The sequence below is a fragment of the Ochotona princeps genome, chromosome 5 (genome assembly GCF_030435755.1).
Source record: "Ochotona princeps isolate mOchPri1 chromosome 5, mOchPri1.hap1, whole genome shotgun sequence".
Taxonomy (NCBI): domain Eukaryota; kingdom Metazoa; phylum Chordata; class Mammalia; order Lagomorpha; family Ochotonidae; genus Ochotona; species Ochotona princeps.
Genome location: NC_080836.1, coordinates 11,993,075 through 12,008,762, shown reverse-complemented (window position 1 = coordinate 12,008,762; position 15,688 = coordinate 11,993,075). Strand labels below are relative to the sequence as shown.

The 15,688-nt window shown below is 36.1% G+C and overlaps 1 protein-coding gene across 4 annotated transcripts in view; it reads left to right on the top strand.

The window, feature by feature from the left end:
* The window catches only part of PTPN4 (protein tyrosine phosphatase non-receptor type 4), a 176,368-nt gene that overhangs the window by 111,819 nt on the left and 48,861 nt on the right, over positions 1 to 15,688 (top strand). For all 4 annotated transcript variants that reach the window (XM_058664392.1, XM_058664390.1, XM_058664391.1 and 1 more), the window contains 3 exons: positions 1,930 to 1,993; positions 4,829 to 5,001; positions 13,207 to 13,275. In XM_058664392.1, the coding sequence (XP_058520375.1) occupies positions 1,930 to 1,993; positions 4,829 to 5,001; positions 13,207 to 13,275 (306 nt within the window). The remainder of the gene's footprint in view (positions 1 to 1,929; positions 1,994 to 4,828; positions 5,002 to 13,206; positions 13,276 to 15,688) is intronic.

The following is a 15,688-nucleotide window of genomic DNA, read 5'->3' as shown; positions in this document are numbered from 1 at the left end:
ATTAGGAGTGACGTTGCTGAATTTGCCAAATTTTCCAAACATAGCTACGTTATCTCACCTTTACATTACAAACCATTCTGGTTTGAAGTGATTTCTCATTGTCCTTTTTATTTGCATTTCCTGAATGGCTGAAAATATTGGACATTTCTTCATTTGCCTATGGTTTTTTTCTCTGTCTTTGGATTATTAAAAATCTATTTTAAAGATCAATCTTTGTACTATTTACAAGAGACTTAAAGACTAAAGAGAGAACATTTGAAAGTAAAAGCATTGAACAGATAGAAAAGGCTTGTTGAGATAAGAGGAAACCTACAGCTATGGTTATTATTGTACAAAATGGATAGCATTTCAGTGCTTGTATTTGCTTTTTTCCTGAAAAATGCACTATTATATATTAACAGGATATATGTATGAGAAAATGCAAGTTACACAAAATAGGTTTTGTGCAAAGAATACCTAGTTCTTATAAAAAGATTCTTATTCCTTGTTTGATGTTTTTCTAGGATTTTGACCTTGGGGTAATTTGAAACTCAGAGTTTTTCCTGGTCTTTTGGAAGAGTAATTTTTTTGTTTGTTTGTTTCTATTTGTCACTTGTTTGATGGCTCTTTTTAACATATAACTTCTAAAATGTGTTTAGAACTTTATTCGGTGATTTTTGAATTGTGGCACATAACTTTCTTGCTTCCCATAAACAGTCTGTTTTATTCAGTCTTGCCCCTTCCCAGAAAAATGCCCTCTGTCATGCAACAGAAGAGTTACCTCATGCTGCTAAATTGCCGTGAAAGCTCAAGATACAAAAGTAAAATATCTTATTCTGAAACCTAAGCCATTTTAAATGATTTATTTCTTCTAAAGATTTACTTATTATTTTTATTGGAAGAAACCTAAGCCACTTTAAATGAACATGCTTGCATCTGACTCATGCATTTGCTTCCTCAAGTGATTGAGGAATGAGAAGTTGATCATAGCTAGTGCTTAAAGTTTCTTGGATGGATAAAGCCATGAGTTAAGATCCAAAATTAGAATTACCAGGAAAAGGTCAAGTTAGTAGATGAGGAGATGATCTCAAAGCAAGATTGCTAAGTAAGATCAAAACGTAAGTTTTATGGTTATTAGAAATTTGAGAACTCTTACGCCCTATGGGATGCAAATAAGAAAAACAATGTGTAGAAATGTATAAAATTTTAAAATCAAATACATTTTAGTCATTGCCATAAAATCTAAAATCTTACATTTTTCCTCAAGTATTACTTTAAATAGAAACATTTTAAATAAATAATATTTTTGTTTAAAGTTTTATTTATTCTTACTTGGAAAGGCAATTTCACAGAAAGAAGTAGATACATCTGCTGGCTTAGTCCCCAAATGGTCGAGAAGGCCAAAGTTGAGCCAGTGAGTAAGCCAGGATCCAAGAAACTCCTCTGGGTGTCCCAAGTGGGTTCAGGGTCACAAGGCTTTGGGCCATCCTTTACTGCTTTTTTCCAGACCTCAAGCAGGGAGTTGAAAGTGAAGTGAAGGAGCTGGGATACGAACAGGCACCTGTATGGAATACCGCCACTGCAAGGCAGAGGATTAGTTAATTGAACCATTGCACCAGACCCATTAAAAATTGTTTAAATGATTTCTTTCTTAAAAAAATTTTGGTTTGGGGATGCATTTTTAATTATTTCTAAAGATATAAAATTGGGAGATATATAGTCCACACTAGTTATTATGACAAGATTTTCCTTGTTTAAGCATATAGATTCTGATCATTTTCCCATGAAGCACCCAAAACTTCAAATTTTTATGTACTGTGTGAGTGATAATAGTAGTATATCATAAAATAACTATTACTAAGTTTATACTCACATCAGTTTGTAATTCTGAAAACTTGCACTATTTTCATCTTTATTCAGTATTTAAGTATTCTGTTCTCTTTTGTTCAGGTTGAAGATTGTAAAAATTTCATTTAAGTGCAAACAGTTTTTTATTCAACTTAGAAAAGAATTGGTGAGTATTGATCTAATAAGTGATATAAATGGAGTCTTAAGAGTCTTCAGTCATTCATGAGAGAACTTTTTCTTTACAAGCAAGTGAAAGTGCACATACCAGTTTTGGTAACAGCCCACTTTGACTAGATGTACTTGTTTCTCTGATGCACCTGTGACTCTTCTACTCATCGCATCTGCTAGCTCTTGAACTTAGGAATGGATTTGTCGTGCTTAATGTTCATTGTTGGTCCCCAGCATCCGTTCATGAGAGTAGTAACTGGGCATTTTATGTCTTTTTCTTTTCTACTGATTTTATACCACTTGCTTTAATGAATTAGCTTGTTTCATTTTAGGGAAACTGAGTGTCAGGCCTCTAGTTCACGAACTTACAGAACATTTCCTCCAGATGCTAGAGTAGTAGTGGTCTTTTTATATGTGAAGGACAGGTAATTGTAATGGTAAGTACAGTGTCAACAGTAATTTCATCTTGTAAGTTATCTTTCATCAAATTTCACTGATTTTGTCATTTGATTTATGTTCTAAAAATTTGAAAAATCTTGTCATATTAATGCAGATTTCAATATGGTTGTGCACACAAAATGTGTGAATCAGTTGCATTTTATGAATAATATGGTTTATCATTTATAAAATATGGAAGGTTTTATCCCAAGATAAATTTTGTTAAAATGAAATATATCTTGGAGAAGTACAGATTTTAAATATACAGTCTGATAAAGTGAATATGCCGAATCGACACTTCACAGATGAGCATGTAAAATGTTATCTCTCCCCGTAGGCTGATGTTACTGATTTCCACTTCGATCATTAATCCTCCCAAAAGAGAAATGTTATTCTCATTTGTATTCTCATGATTTTTTTTCAGTTATTAGCATATTTTTAGTTACTAGAATAACATTGGCACTGTGGGAGTCAGTTTAGATTAGTATTATTATAAATAATGATATTATAATATCTGACACTTATTTAGAACTTACTGTAATACTTGGTAATTTACCAACTATATCACTTGGGTTACACACTCATTGTTTAGGTAGTGTGTCAGTTTGGAATGTGTTTAACCACAGTTAACAGCAACAATAAGATTTGAATAACTAAAGATAGTGTATAGATAATCTCTACAGAAAGCTACCCTTTTTCTCTCTAAAGCATTTCTTTGTTTTTAAGTACATGAACTTTATTGAATGGGAGACAGACGTTTTGCTCAACTGTTAGGATACAACATGGGATGCCCATATTTCATATCGGAGTGCCTGGGTTGGAATCCCAGCTCCACTCTCTATTCCTGCTTCCTACTAATGTGCCTGGCAGGCCACATATGATGGTCCAAGTACTGCCACCTAGCTTCGGTTGGCTAAGCCACAACCATTGATAGGTATTTAGAACCAGGAGATGACAAATGTCTGTCTCTCTTTCCCTTCCAAAAAATAAAGAAAATGCCTTTTTTAAAGAGTAACCTGTCAAAACAAGTTTGTAAAGAAGTCAAAACTTCATGGAATCTGTTTATCTCCTAATACATTTTGGCTCATTGTTTACAAACTGGGGGAAGATTGTCACATTCCAAATGCAATTCTTGGAATGTCAAAATCACGTATGGACATTTTTGAGAGTATCCCAGCTATCAGAGATGGGGAGAGGTGTATGTATTCAAGATGTTGCTGAATAGCATTACCGCAACATACTCACCATGGGACACTTCATCGTTCTACATGATGTAGAATGTTTTGCATGTAAAACAGTTGTTAGCTGTAACTCAGAATTGATTTCCTGCTGATCAAGATTCAATGTTTGAAGCATATTACCTTCTCTTATGACAGTTTATTACTTGTACGTTGACAGTTTTTCTGATTTATCTGTGGACAGCATTTTCATGACACTGTGATGGGCAGAGATTTCATTAATAAGATACGGAATTAAACCTTCTTAACCTTAAATGTAAAAAACCTGATCATTAAAAGACATTATTTTAACAGCGAACAAGTACATATATATGTAATATGCAAATTATATAAATCCTTAGTGTTATGTGTATAGCCCATATGTTAGTAACTTGACCCTGCACTTCACACATGAGGGTTTCCTCATGACCACCAACATGAAAAGATGTTAACCCTGTTAGTCTTCATGAAGTTACAAATTATAACCATAGTGTGCTACGTGTACGTAGGCACCAAAGAAGTAACACAGAAAGATGATAGTGGTTGTGAGTATGTGGCACACACATTGCTATGAGGAAGGAATATGTTTTCATCTAACCATTCTAGAAAACTGTTGAGCATTTTGTAGTAAAGGTGAACATATGAATATCATAGGACTCAATGGCAAAAGTATATGTTCATGTATTCCAGACAACATATAGAAATATAGATTTATAGCATGATTATTCTCCTCTCCCCAAGGGGGTAAATAAGCAGTGATGTATTTAAATAAGTGAGTTACTGCTTTATACCCATATGTGTGCATACCAGAAACATCATATTGAATAATACAAGGTAGACCTTAAAGCATTTTTGTGAATCCATGTATGTAGTGGTGAAAATGAGAATAGTAATTCACTTTGTAGCCTGCTTCAGTGAAATTATTTACCAATACATGCTAAATATATAAGCTTTTAAACCTCTCACTGTGATCTAATGTAAAAGTTTCTGATTTGTAATATTGCTCAATAAGGGTCACATTTAATAAGCCTTTCCATTTGTTTCACTGCTTTTTTATTGAGTAACAAAAAGAGATCTTAGGGGGGTCACTAAGAACAAGTTATCTGCCAAAAGTAAACCTAATGGAACTACATACTGATGCGCTCTTGGTGTTCTCTGCATCTTGTGATTTATTACAGCATGAATCTAGAGAAACGTTATTGGGATTTAATATGGTGAATTACCGAGCTTGTAAAAATTTATGGAAAGCATGTGTAGAACATCACACATTCTTCCGTTTGGACAGACCGCTTCCACCTCAGAAGAACTTTTTTGCACATTATTTTACACTGGGTTCAAAATTCCGGTACTGGTAAGTATCACTTTAGTATTGGTTAATTTTTTTTTCCCTACCTTGTAGTTTTAGTGTATGAAACCATGGAATTTTTTTTTTACTCACATGCCTAGTGAGTCAAAAATCCCAATGGACTATAGTCTCTTAAATCTTTATCAGTATATGGGGACTCATTGGGAGAGGGAGTATGAGGGAGGGGGGTGGCAGAGATCCCAGGGTCTGTGGAACTGTATCATAAAATGATAATGATAATTTAAAAATGAAAAAAAAATATCAGTAAAAAGTTGTATAAGTTGTGTTGTGCAACCAGTTCAAGAATCCTATCCTACTGACTATATTTCAGGTCATTATTTTTTCATGTAAATTAACAACATTTACTAATAACATAGGCAGATGTTACCATTTACTTTTTTTTTTTAAGATATTTATTGGAAAGTCAGAAATACAGAGAGAGGAAGAAAGACAGAGAAAAAGAGCTTCCGTCTGCTGATTCACTCCTCAAGTGGCCCCAGTGGCCAGAGCTGAGCCAGTCCAAAACCAGGAGCCCGGAGCCTCTTCCAGGTCTCCCACATGGTTGCAAGGTGCCAAGGCTGTGGGCCCATCCTCTGCTGCTTTCCCAGGCCACAAGCAGGGAACTGGATGAGAAGCAGGGCCGCCGGGACACGAACCAGTGTCCATATGGGATCCTGGCACGTGTAAGGCAAGGACTTTAGCCATTAGACTACCACACCAGGCCCCAGATGTTAGCATTTTCTTTTTTCTTTCTTTCTTTTTTTTTTTTTACTAAATACGTAAAACTTTTTTTTGTTCTGACACATTTATTTATAAACAAAAATATGTTCTGCATGAGTAGACAGTTATTTTAGTTTTTATCTAGAATTTGGCAAATTTGAGTTGTCAAATTCCTTTATTCTAAGGAGTTCAAAACAGCCTTCTGGTAAGCTGAGATTTAGTCATTGAAATTGTTTCTGAAATATCCTTATTGTTGATAGCTTTTATCTTGTTCTAAAGGCCTCAGCCTTTGGAGTATAACTAAATTTGAAAAATTTAGCTGATCATTTTACTTATGGAAATCTTACAGGGTCTAAGAAAGCTGTTTTTTAAGTGATGTCTGATAGATTAAAAAATTATATAGAAAAAGTTACTCATAGTGCTCTAGTAAGACAGTTGCTACTCATTTTTATTTGTTCTTGCTTCACAAAATAAGAGAAGAATTTTCCATCTTGAGTAAATCAAACCCTTAACCATAATGTATTAGATTAACTCATACAATATGTACTTGAGAAAAATGTTTACATGTAGCCCAGAAAATATTTATGTTTAGGCTCCAAACATTTATATACCCAGTTTGTAATCTCAGTCCAAGTAACATTATAAAGCTTGCTACAAGCTTCCCCCCGCATCAAAAAAAATAGTAAAAGTGTGTAAAAAATCCACGGGAATAAACAAACACAATTAATGGAAAAAGGCATAGCAGATTCTCACATTTGTTGGTATTTAACTCTTTTCTCACCATCATAAAAGCAATATTGAACAAAATAAAAGAGCAGTAGATCAATGAAGATAGTGAAAGAAAAAGGAAGGAGCCTTACGGAGCAGGGAGGGAAGAAGGTTGTCAAACAGCAGAACGATGCCTGTCGTTCAGGCCATTATTACCACAGGCAGAGATTGGACTGATACTAGCAAATTTTACATATTTCTCAGCAGAAATGATAGGGCCTGCTATATGGTAACTGCATGCTTTTAAGAGGTGTTACATATTTTAATGGCTTTAATGGTATAATTAATATAATAAAGTATGATGGAGTTTTAACCTTATTTTAGAAATACATACATACATACGTATAGCAGTGAGTCCTTTCCCATAGTTGTGATAATAAGCATCTCCATCACTCCTAAAACTTTGCTCGGGTCTCTTCTAACCCTTTTCTGTCAATCTCTTGTCTTCAGGCAACAACTTATTTCTGTCACTGTAGATTCCTTTGAATTTCCTGGGGTTTAATAGAAATTGAGATGAACATGAAGTATTCTTTCTAGTCACAGTTACTTGTACTGAGCATCATAATTTAAGCATTCATTTATGTGAACTGTGTTGATAATTCCTTTCTTTTTTATTGTGGAATAATATTTGTATTGTACAGATGAATTACAATTTGTTTATACACTCATTTGATGATATTGTAACTCGTTTCCAGGTTGGACTATCAAGCTGTTAAACTCATGCATATGAAAATCTTTGAGTAGATACTTGTTTTGATTTTTCTGGGGTAAATAATTAGGAATAGAATGACCAGGTCATATCATAGATGTATGTTTTAACCTTGTTAAGAAACTGACATTTTTTTTCAGCACCGTTGAGACTTCTGGGTTGTTTTCAGTATTCTTGTCAAAGATTAGTTGGCTGTACATGTCTGGGCTACCTTCTGATGTTTCTATTCTGTTCCACTGATCTTCTTTGTTTCTGTACCATTACCAGACTGTTTTGATGATCACTGCTCTGTAGTATATCTTCAGACCTCAAATTGTGATTCCTCCAGCTTGATTTTTATTCTTCAGGATAGCTCTGGCTATTCGTGATCTCTTGTGTTTTCAGATGAATTTTTGTATCTTGTTTTCTATTTCCTTGACAACTGTTGTTGGGATTTTGATTGAGATTGTGTTGAATCTGTAGTTTACTTTTGGTAATATAGTTTACAGTTTGATAATGTTGATCCTGCTGATCCAGGAACATTTAAGTTTCTCCATTTTATGTTTTGTAGTTTTCATCAAAGAGGTGTCCCACATGTTTGATTAGATTAATCCCAAGGTATTTAAGATTGCTCTCCACTATTTTATTTTTTTTTTAAGATTTTTTTTAATTTTTTTTATTGGAAAGTCAGTTATACAGAAGGGAGGAGAGACAGAGCGGAAGATCCTCCATCTGTTGATTCATTCTCCAAGTGGCCACAATGGCCAGAGCTGAGCTGATCCAAAGCCAGGAGCCTGGAGCCTCCTCTGGGTCTCCCACGTGGGTGCAGGGTCCCAAGTTTTGGGCCGTCCTGCTTTCCCAGGCCACAAGCAGGGAGCTGAATGGAAAGCAGGGCAGCCGGGATACAAATTGGCGCCCATATGGTATCCTAGCTCGCTAGGCGACGATCTCAATCCCTAGGCTACTGCACTGGGCCAGCCAATATTTTATTTTATTTTTTTTTTTTAAGACTTTTTTTTTTTTATTGGAAAGCCAGATATACAGAGAGGAGGAGAGACAGAGAGGAAGATTTTCCGTCCGATGATTCACTCCCCAAGTGAGCCGCAACGGGCCGGTGTGTGCCGATCCAAAGCCGGGAACGTGGAACCTCTTCCAGGTCTCCCACGCGGGTGCAGGGTCCCAAAGCCTTGGGCCGTCCTCGACTGCTTCCCCAGGCCACAGGCAGGGAGCTGGATGGGAAGCGGAGCTGCCGGGATTAGAACCGGCGCTCATATGGGATCCCAGGGAGTTCAAGGCGAGGACTTTAGCCGCTAGGCCATGCCGCCAGGCCCCAGCCAATATTTTAAAGGAGACTGTGCTTAACAATTTATTTCTCAGTCATGGAGTTATTTGTGTATACTAGTGCCATGGATTTGTGTTCATTAATTTTTTTATCTTGCTACCTTGCCAAAGTCTCTTTAAGGGTTCCAGTAGTCTCTTGATTGAGTCTTTTGGTTCTCTAATATAGAGATGCGTGTCATGTGCAAGCAGGGATGATTTCAATTCCTCATTTCCTATTTGAATGCCTTGAATTTGTTTTTCTTACTTCATAACTCTGTAGACTTCCAAAACTTCGCTGAATAGCAGTGGAAAACGAGCGTCCTTCTGTAGTTGCAGATCTTAGTGGAGAAGCTTGCATTTAGTATGATGTAAACATTGGGGTTTTCATATGTTGCTTTGTTTGTGTTATACAGTGTTCCTTCTATGCCTTTCTTGCTTAAGGTTTTCAGTATGAAGTGATGTTAAATTTTACTAAATCCCTTCTCTGCATCTATTGAGATGACTTAATGGTTTTTGTTTTTCAATTTGTTGGCATGGTGTATCACTGCAAATGTTGAACCATCCCTGCATGCTTGGGATAAATCCCACCTGGTCCGAGTGAATGATCTGCCTTTTGTACTGCTGGATCCTGTTGGCTAGTGTTTTGTTGAGAATATTTGCGTCTATGTTCATCAGAGATATTGGTCTGTAGTTCTCTTTCTGTTGTGTTTCTATATGGCTTTGGTATTACGGTGATATTGGCTTCATAGAAAGGGTTTGGTAGGATTGCCTCTTTTCCAGTGTTTGGAATAGCTTGTGGAAGATTGGGGTAAGTTCCTCTTGCAATGTTTAGTAAAATTCAGGAGTGAATCCTAAATTTGGTGCAAGGCTTTTCTTGATTGGGAGAGCTTTAGTTGCCGATTCCATCTTAGTCCATGTTATAGGTCTGTTTAGATTATTAATTGCCTCATGATTGAATTTTAGTAGAATGTATGTGTACAAAAATCTATCCATTTCTTCTAGGTCTTCTGATTTGTTGGATATAGATACTTGTAATAGTTCTGAATCATTCTGTGTATGTCCGATGTATCTGTTGTCATACTTTCCTTTTTGTCTATGATGCTTTTGGTTCGTATCTTCTCCCTCCTTTATTGATTGGTTGGACTAGTGAGGAATCTGTTTCATTGATTTTCTCAAAGAACTAGCTTTTTGATACATTGATCTTACGTATTGTTGTTTTTGTCTCTATTTGGCTTATTTCCTCCCTTATTTTGTTTATTTCTTTTTTCCTGCTAATCTTGGGATTACTTGGCTATTGTTTTTGTAGCTCCTTCAACTATAGTGTTAGCTTATTTACTTGGTGCTTTTCTAGCTTGTTAACATAGACATTGATTGAAATGAACTTTCCTCTTTAGCACTGCCTTGATCATGCACCATAAGTTTTGATATGTTGTGTTGATGCCTTCATTTGTTTTAAGAAATTTTTTTAATTTCCCCTTTTGATTTTCTCTCTAACCCATTGCTCATTTAGTAGCATATTATTTAATCTCCATGTTTTTGGATGTCTTCTGGGATATTTTGACTTACTGGTCTCTAGTTTCACTCCATGATGGTTTGAGTACATGCATGGTATTATTGTATTCTTTTTAAATGAGCAGTATTTTTTAAATATATAATTTGGGGGAAATCAGATGTTCTTCATTAGTGCAGTGTCTGTACACTTGCTATATAATAAAATTAAGTCTAACAAGTTGTGTATGCAAGAAATTCCAGAATGAATTCTAGCTGTTCATTTATTATGGTGACTGATTTCTTAAGGATAGACTGGCTAAAGATATGTAACAGTTTTTTGCTTGCTGTGCTTTTTTGTATTTAAATTTCCATAAGTACATGTATACATCCACATATTTTTTTTAACAATTGGTACTTTCTCAGTAGTGAAAATATGTATCTTCTTGGCAAAAGTGAGTGTTGTGAGATGAGCATTTTTGTATTTTATTCTTGTAACAATACTATTGGGTCCCAAATAGCACATGGAAATGTGCAGTATGAAAAAAACTATGTGCGAATTTCAGGACTTTTGCACCAACATAAACTTATCATTTCCTTTTCCACCTTTGGTATTAAGAAATTTCTCCCATTATTTTTTAATTACACCTTTATTGTGAAATTCAGCGTATTCATCCTTTAGTAATGTTCCACTGAATCTGTATGAATACTGACATTTGAAAGTGTCAGTAATGGTTTAGTCAGGGAAGCAAAATTGGCTCTATAACTATTGGAAAGTCTAGGACAGCAAAAGAAGAGGTCTAGAGAGAAACAAACAGGAAAAAACGGGTATTGCCCAAGCATCAGAACCTGTGACATATCCAAGCCAGTCCTGCTGCTACACTACCAGAGCCACTGGATCCTGCAGAGAAGTGCTGGAGCCATCTCCAAGATGCCTGATCTCATTTCACCTTATCCCCATGACCATGAAAGCAAATGGCAACACCTACCAACTAGTCCCACTTTGCCTGTCTCCACTTTCTAATCTTCTACCAGTGCCTTGTAGAAGCAGTGGGATCTAGAGAATGGAGTTGGTTGACCTATAGCTGCTTACAAAGCAGAGCAGAGCACATGATAGTCAATGAAGACCTGCAGTGGCTCAGTTCACATAAATGTGTGTGTGTGTGTGTGTTGTATTTATAATTTTAGAAGTTTTGTGTTTGCAGTCCTTAAAATATTTTAGAATATATATGAAGCACATTAAAATTCAAAATGACTAATAAACTTTAGGGCCCGGTGCAATGGCTCAGTTGGCTAAAACCTCCATCTGCAAGCTCAAGGATCCCATACAGTACCAATTCATGTCCCAGCTGCTCTGCTTCCCATCCAACTCCTTACTGGTAGCCTGGGAAAGCAGTGGAGGATGGCCCAAAGTCTTGGGACCCTGCACCTATGTAGGAGTCCTTGAAGAAGCTCCTGGCTCCTGGCTTTGGATCCTCTCGGCTCCAGCCGTTGCGGCCATTTGGGGAGTGAAGTAACAGGTGGAAAGTCTTTCTGTCTGTGCTTCTCTCTGTAAATCTGCCTTTCCAACAAAACTAAATGAATTTTTAAATTTGAAATGAACTAGGAATAGCAGCATGACAAAGTTTCATTTGGACACAGCCTACCTCCAGTAAGTGTGGTGTAAATAAGCAATTTATTTTTCCTTTTAAGCAAAGACCAGGAAAACTAGAACTATGTCACACTTGTTAGAACGTTATTTCAAAGGAAAGGTGGAACTGGATATGTCAGAGAAATTCATTGGTTTCACCACTAACTTTCTCATTTACATATCTTTATTTCATTATGAAGTATCCAAGGAATTGAAATCACTAATACACAATATAACATAATGATGAGCCTTAATTTGTTACCTTCTTAGATGGAATATATTTTTTAAGGAAACTTCAACTTACCAGTATTTGAAAGACATGCTGGTATGGGCATTTGGGCTAGTGTTTAAGATGCTGGTTGGACACCTGTGTTATATACCAGAATGCCGGATTTGATAACCATCCCTGGCCCCCAACTCCGGCATCCAGTAAGTGCTATGCTGGAAGGCAGCAGTGAAGGCTTAAATAAATGGATGTCTGCCACCCATGGAGTAGAACTTGAGTGAGCTCCCAGCTCCCAACTCTGGCCTGACCCACCCTTGATCCTCCTTCAGGGCATTTGGGAAGTTCATCAGATAGGATATCTATCTGTCCTTCCACCCTCTCCACACACACCTATATCTACCTTCCTCTCCCTGTCCTATACCTCAAGTGAAAAAAAAAAAGTACTTTTTCATTTTCTCATTAAAAAGTCTCAGGTGTGCCATTCAGCTCTTATTTATATATGTCTGTGGAAGATGGTTTTAAAATCACTTATTTAGTCTTGGAAATCTGCATTTGACTGCTTTTATATGCATTAGATGTCCGCATTTGTAATGGTTGTATCTGATGTACTAGAAATTTAGGCTCACTGACATTTAAGTAATGAGCTTCCACCAGCAAATCATTTGAGATCCAAGTCTTTATTAAGAAAGCAAATGTGAACGTATTGTTATGCCACAAAGGAGAATCTATTCCCCTGCACAGACTGTTTGCAACACAAATAATCTTCAAGGCACATCTTCTAGTGCCCAACCCCCACAGTATTTCTAGCCTGCCTTCTTTTCCATATGCGGAAACCTGGAGTGGCCATGTATGTAGATATGAAAGGAGTAGGGAGTGTAAGCAGTTTTCATGCTTTGATCCTTAGCAATAGAAAAGGAAAAAGAGCTTACCCAAAGAGAATTTCTCCAATACTCATGAAAGAATGATGAAGACCGGAAAGCCCCAGGCTTGGAAAGGGAGGGCTGGGCTGACAGAGACTTACTTGAATTGGAGTGTGATAATCTGACTCTAGACAGACTGTCTATGGCGTTTAGAGAGAATTCCTCTTGTGCAAAATTAATTCCTCCCATGTTGATTCAAGTAAGGGAAAGGACCAGAAAATGAAATGTCTGTGAAGACTATGTTTGTTTCTAATGGAGGGGCTATAATTAAACCTTACCCATCCAAGTAGAACTGGAATGTCGTCCAGTGTTTGCTTCTTATTTTGCTTCCTTTTCTCTGCTAGAAATGTCTTGTCTCTTATGAAATGGTAATGTAATTATGTTATGTGTTGTCATTTTATCTTGTAGTTCTCTTTAAGATATTATTGTTGTCCGTATTTGTGTATTTCAGTGGGAGAACTGAAGTCCAGTCAGTTCAATATGGCAAAGAAAAGGCAAATAAAGACAGGGTATTTGCAAGGTAAGCCAATTTTGTTTTAGTGTCTGATTTTTTACAAGGAAGTATAAAAATTAATCTTTTCCAAATGATTATACAATGACCACATCCTTTCTTACATTATGCTGATGAAGTGATGCATTTATTGATTCTTTTTCTAATGTGAGCATTACTCTATGCCAAGCAATAAAGCTCTGAATAAACTAAATCAAGCATCATGTTATGAATATAATATTTTGATGGAGGATTAGTTCCCTATGTTAATACATTTTTTGAGAAATTTAGCGACTGACATGTTATCCAGCTCACTTCTCTGTTCATTTCAGTCATATTAAGAGATAGATAAGTTGCTTTGTATTTGTTTGCCATGTTTCTTCTTCCTTTTTTTTTTTTTTCCTAAGAGTCTGTTAGAGCCAGTTTGCCTTTTAGCTAGAGAAATGACATGATTAGAGTTAGGTCTTAAAGAATAGTTTTGTGAACAGGGTTAGGGAAGTAAGCTGCAGCCATCCACGGGAGAACAGTAAAGGATGGTGATGGAATGGAGCGTAGAGAACGGAGAGTTCCAACCGAAGCTGACGCCCAGCCAGATAGAGGGATGCTAGAGAGGAGTGTGCTTTCGGTGCAAACGACTTACACACAGTAAGTCCTTCAGTAATTGTGTGCCTGATGTCCACTGTTCCTGGAGGTTTTAGAGGTGTTAATAGAAGAGAACTATGGAATGTTGCTTTTGATGTTACTCTAAATTTTGCTTTTAGTAGTTATCCAGATAACTCTCCTGCTTTGTTCGTGAAGGGAAAAGAGTATTGTGTTTTCAGAGATTTTCCCTTCTCTCCGAAAGGTTTTCCCTTCCACTCCTTTTTTCGTAGTAATGGAAGTGAGGGTTTATTGTGAAACCCCAACGGTGTCCAAAAAAACCCTGACATCACAAGGTAGCCACTTAAAACTGGGGAGGAGGTTAGATTAATTTGAGGTTTGTCTGAACATACATTGACAAAGATATATGCATGTGTATGTTTGATCTAAAATAGTTTTCATCTATTTTATTGCTTGCTTTTATCACTTAATATGTATCACGCAAATGTTCTTCACTGGTGAGACTTTTAGTAATTTATGGTGGCAATAAATCTTGGAGCAGCTGAATACTCTTACCGTAATCTGTAGATGTAACTTAATAATTCCCGCCTTGACCCTGTCTTGTCCCTTACTCCAGAGCACTTACTGCTAGCACCATCCGAGGCTCTCACAGTATCAGGTCCTGAAAGCTTGTGGAAATAAATCATAAATATCTTAAGCTCCTTGAAGAACATTGTGAAGAAAAAAATTACTGAAGCATGCTTTTAGTTTGTTTGGATGATAAAGCCTGCTTCCTCCCCCCAGCCCCCACCTGCATTCTGGGGTTACTTTCATCCTGATTGTCTATGATTAATCTACTGAACAGGAAAACAGTCAATGCAGACAGTGTCTTGATGTGGTGAGCGTTCAGCTGGTCAGGGCTACAGTGTTTGTGATCAGCTTGCTTGAATTTGAAGGACATAATTTTATTTCGGCATTTGGTCAAAATGTTTTTAACAAATATTTCTAGAATGTTTTAAAATTAGCTTTGTTTTTCAATTTAAGAGTGAAATACTGTCTTTTTTGCCTGTTAAATAGGCAATAGAAGTCCTAATGCCACATTCCTGTTTTGGAAGGGAAACAAAAAAATGCACAGAGGCTAATAGACATGACCACAGAAATTATTCAAAAGTTTCTCCTTTGCTATGTTAGATCCCATTGTACCCAGTTAGAAGTGTAAATACCTGTACAAAGATGAAATGTACAATAAAATGTTAATATGAAATGATTTTCCTTGTAGTTACTCTTGAGAAAATGTTATTTTTTCTTAATCATAGTGATACTATAAGTATATACTTAAACCTTTTTTATTCCTTTTCTAACAATACATTTCACCTTTTTCTTACTTGATAATTTATTCTAAAAAGATACAACATGTGATTTGATGACTAGTTGCGTGATATCCTATTGTAAGCACTAAATCATAGTTGTAGTTATATATTAAAGCTTAGTATTACATGTAGTTTCTTTAAATGTTATTTCAGCACTTTTGATCATTTGCGATTTTAGTATATGCAGTTAACACCTACTACTTAGTTCATTTTATATGTATATTAGTTAAATGCACAGTTAGGTTATTTTGTAAAATATACACTTTGCAATGTCAGTTGTGTAACATTTGCAAAAGGAAAGCCTTATGTGGCTCTCGTGTTCATTTTGTTTGGCAGATGTTTTAGCAGTACTGGACTGTTTAATGACCTTTTATCGTTTTGTTGTGATGACCTGATTCATAGCTACTAAAATTCTCTTTTGCTTTTAGCAATTATTAAGTTACTTATTTAATGTGTTAGGGAATTCTAGAGTTTTTGGAATTTGAGTTGGCAGT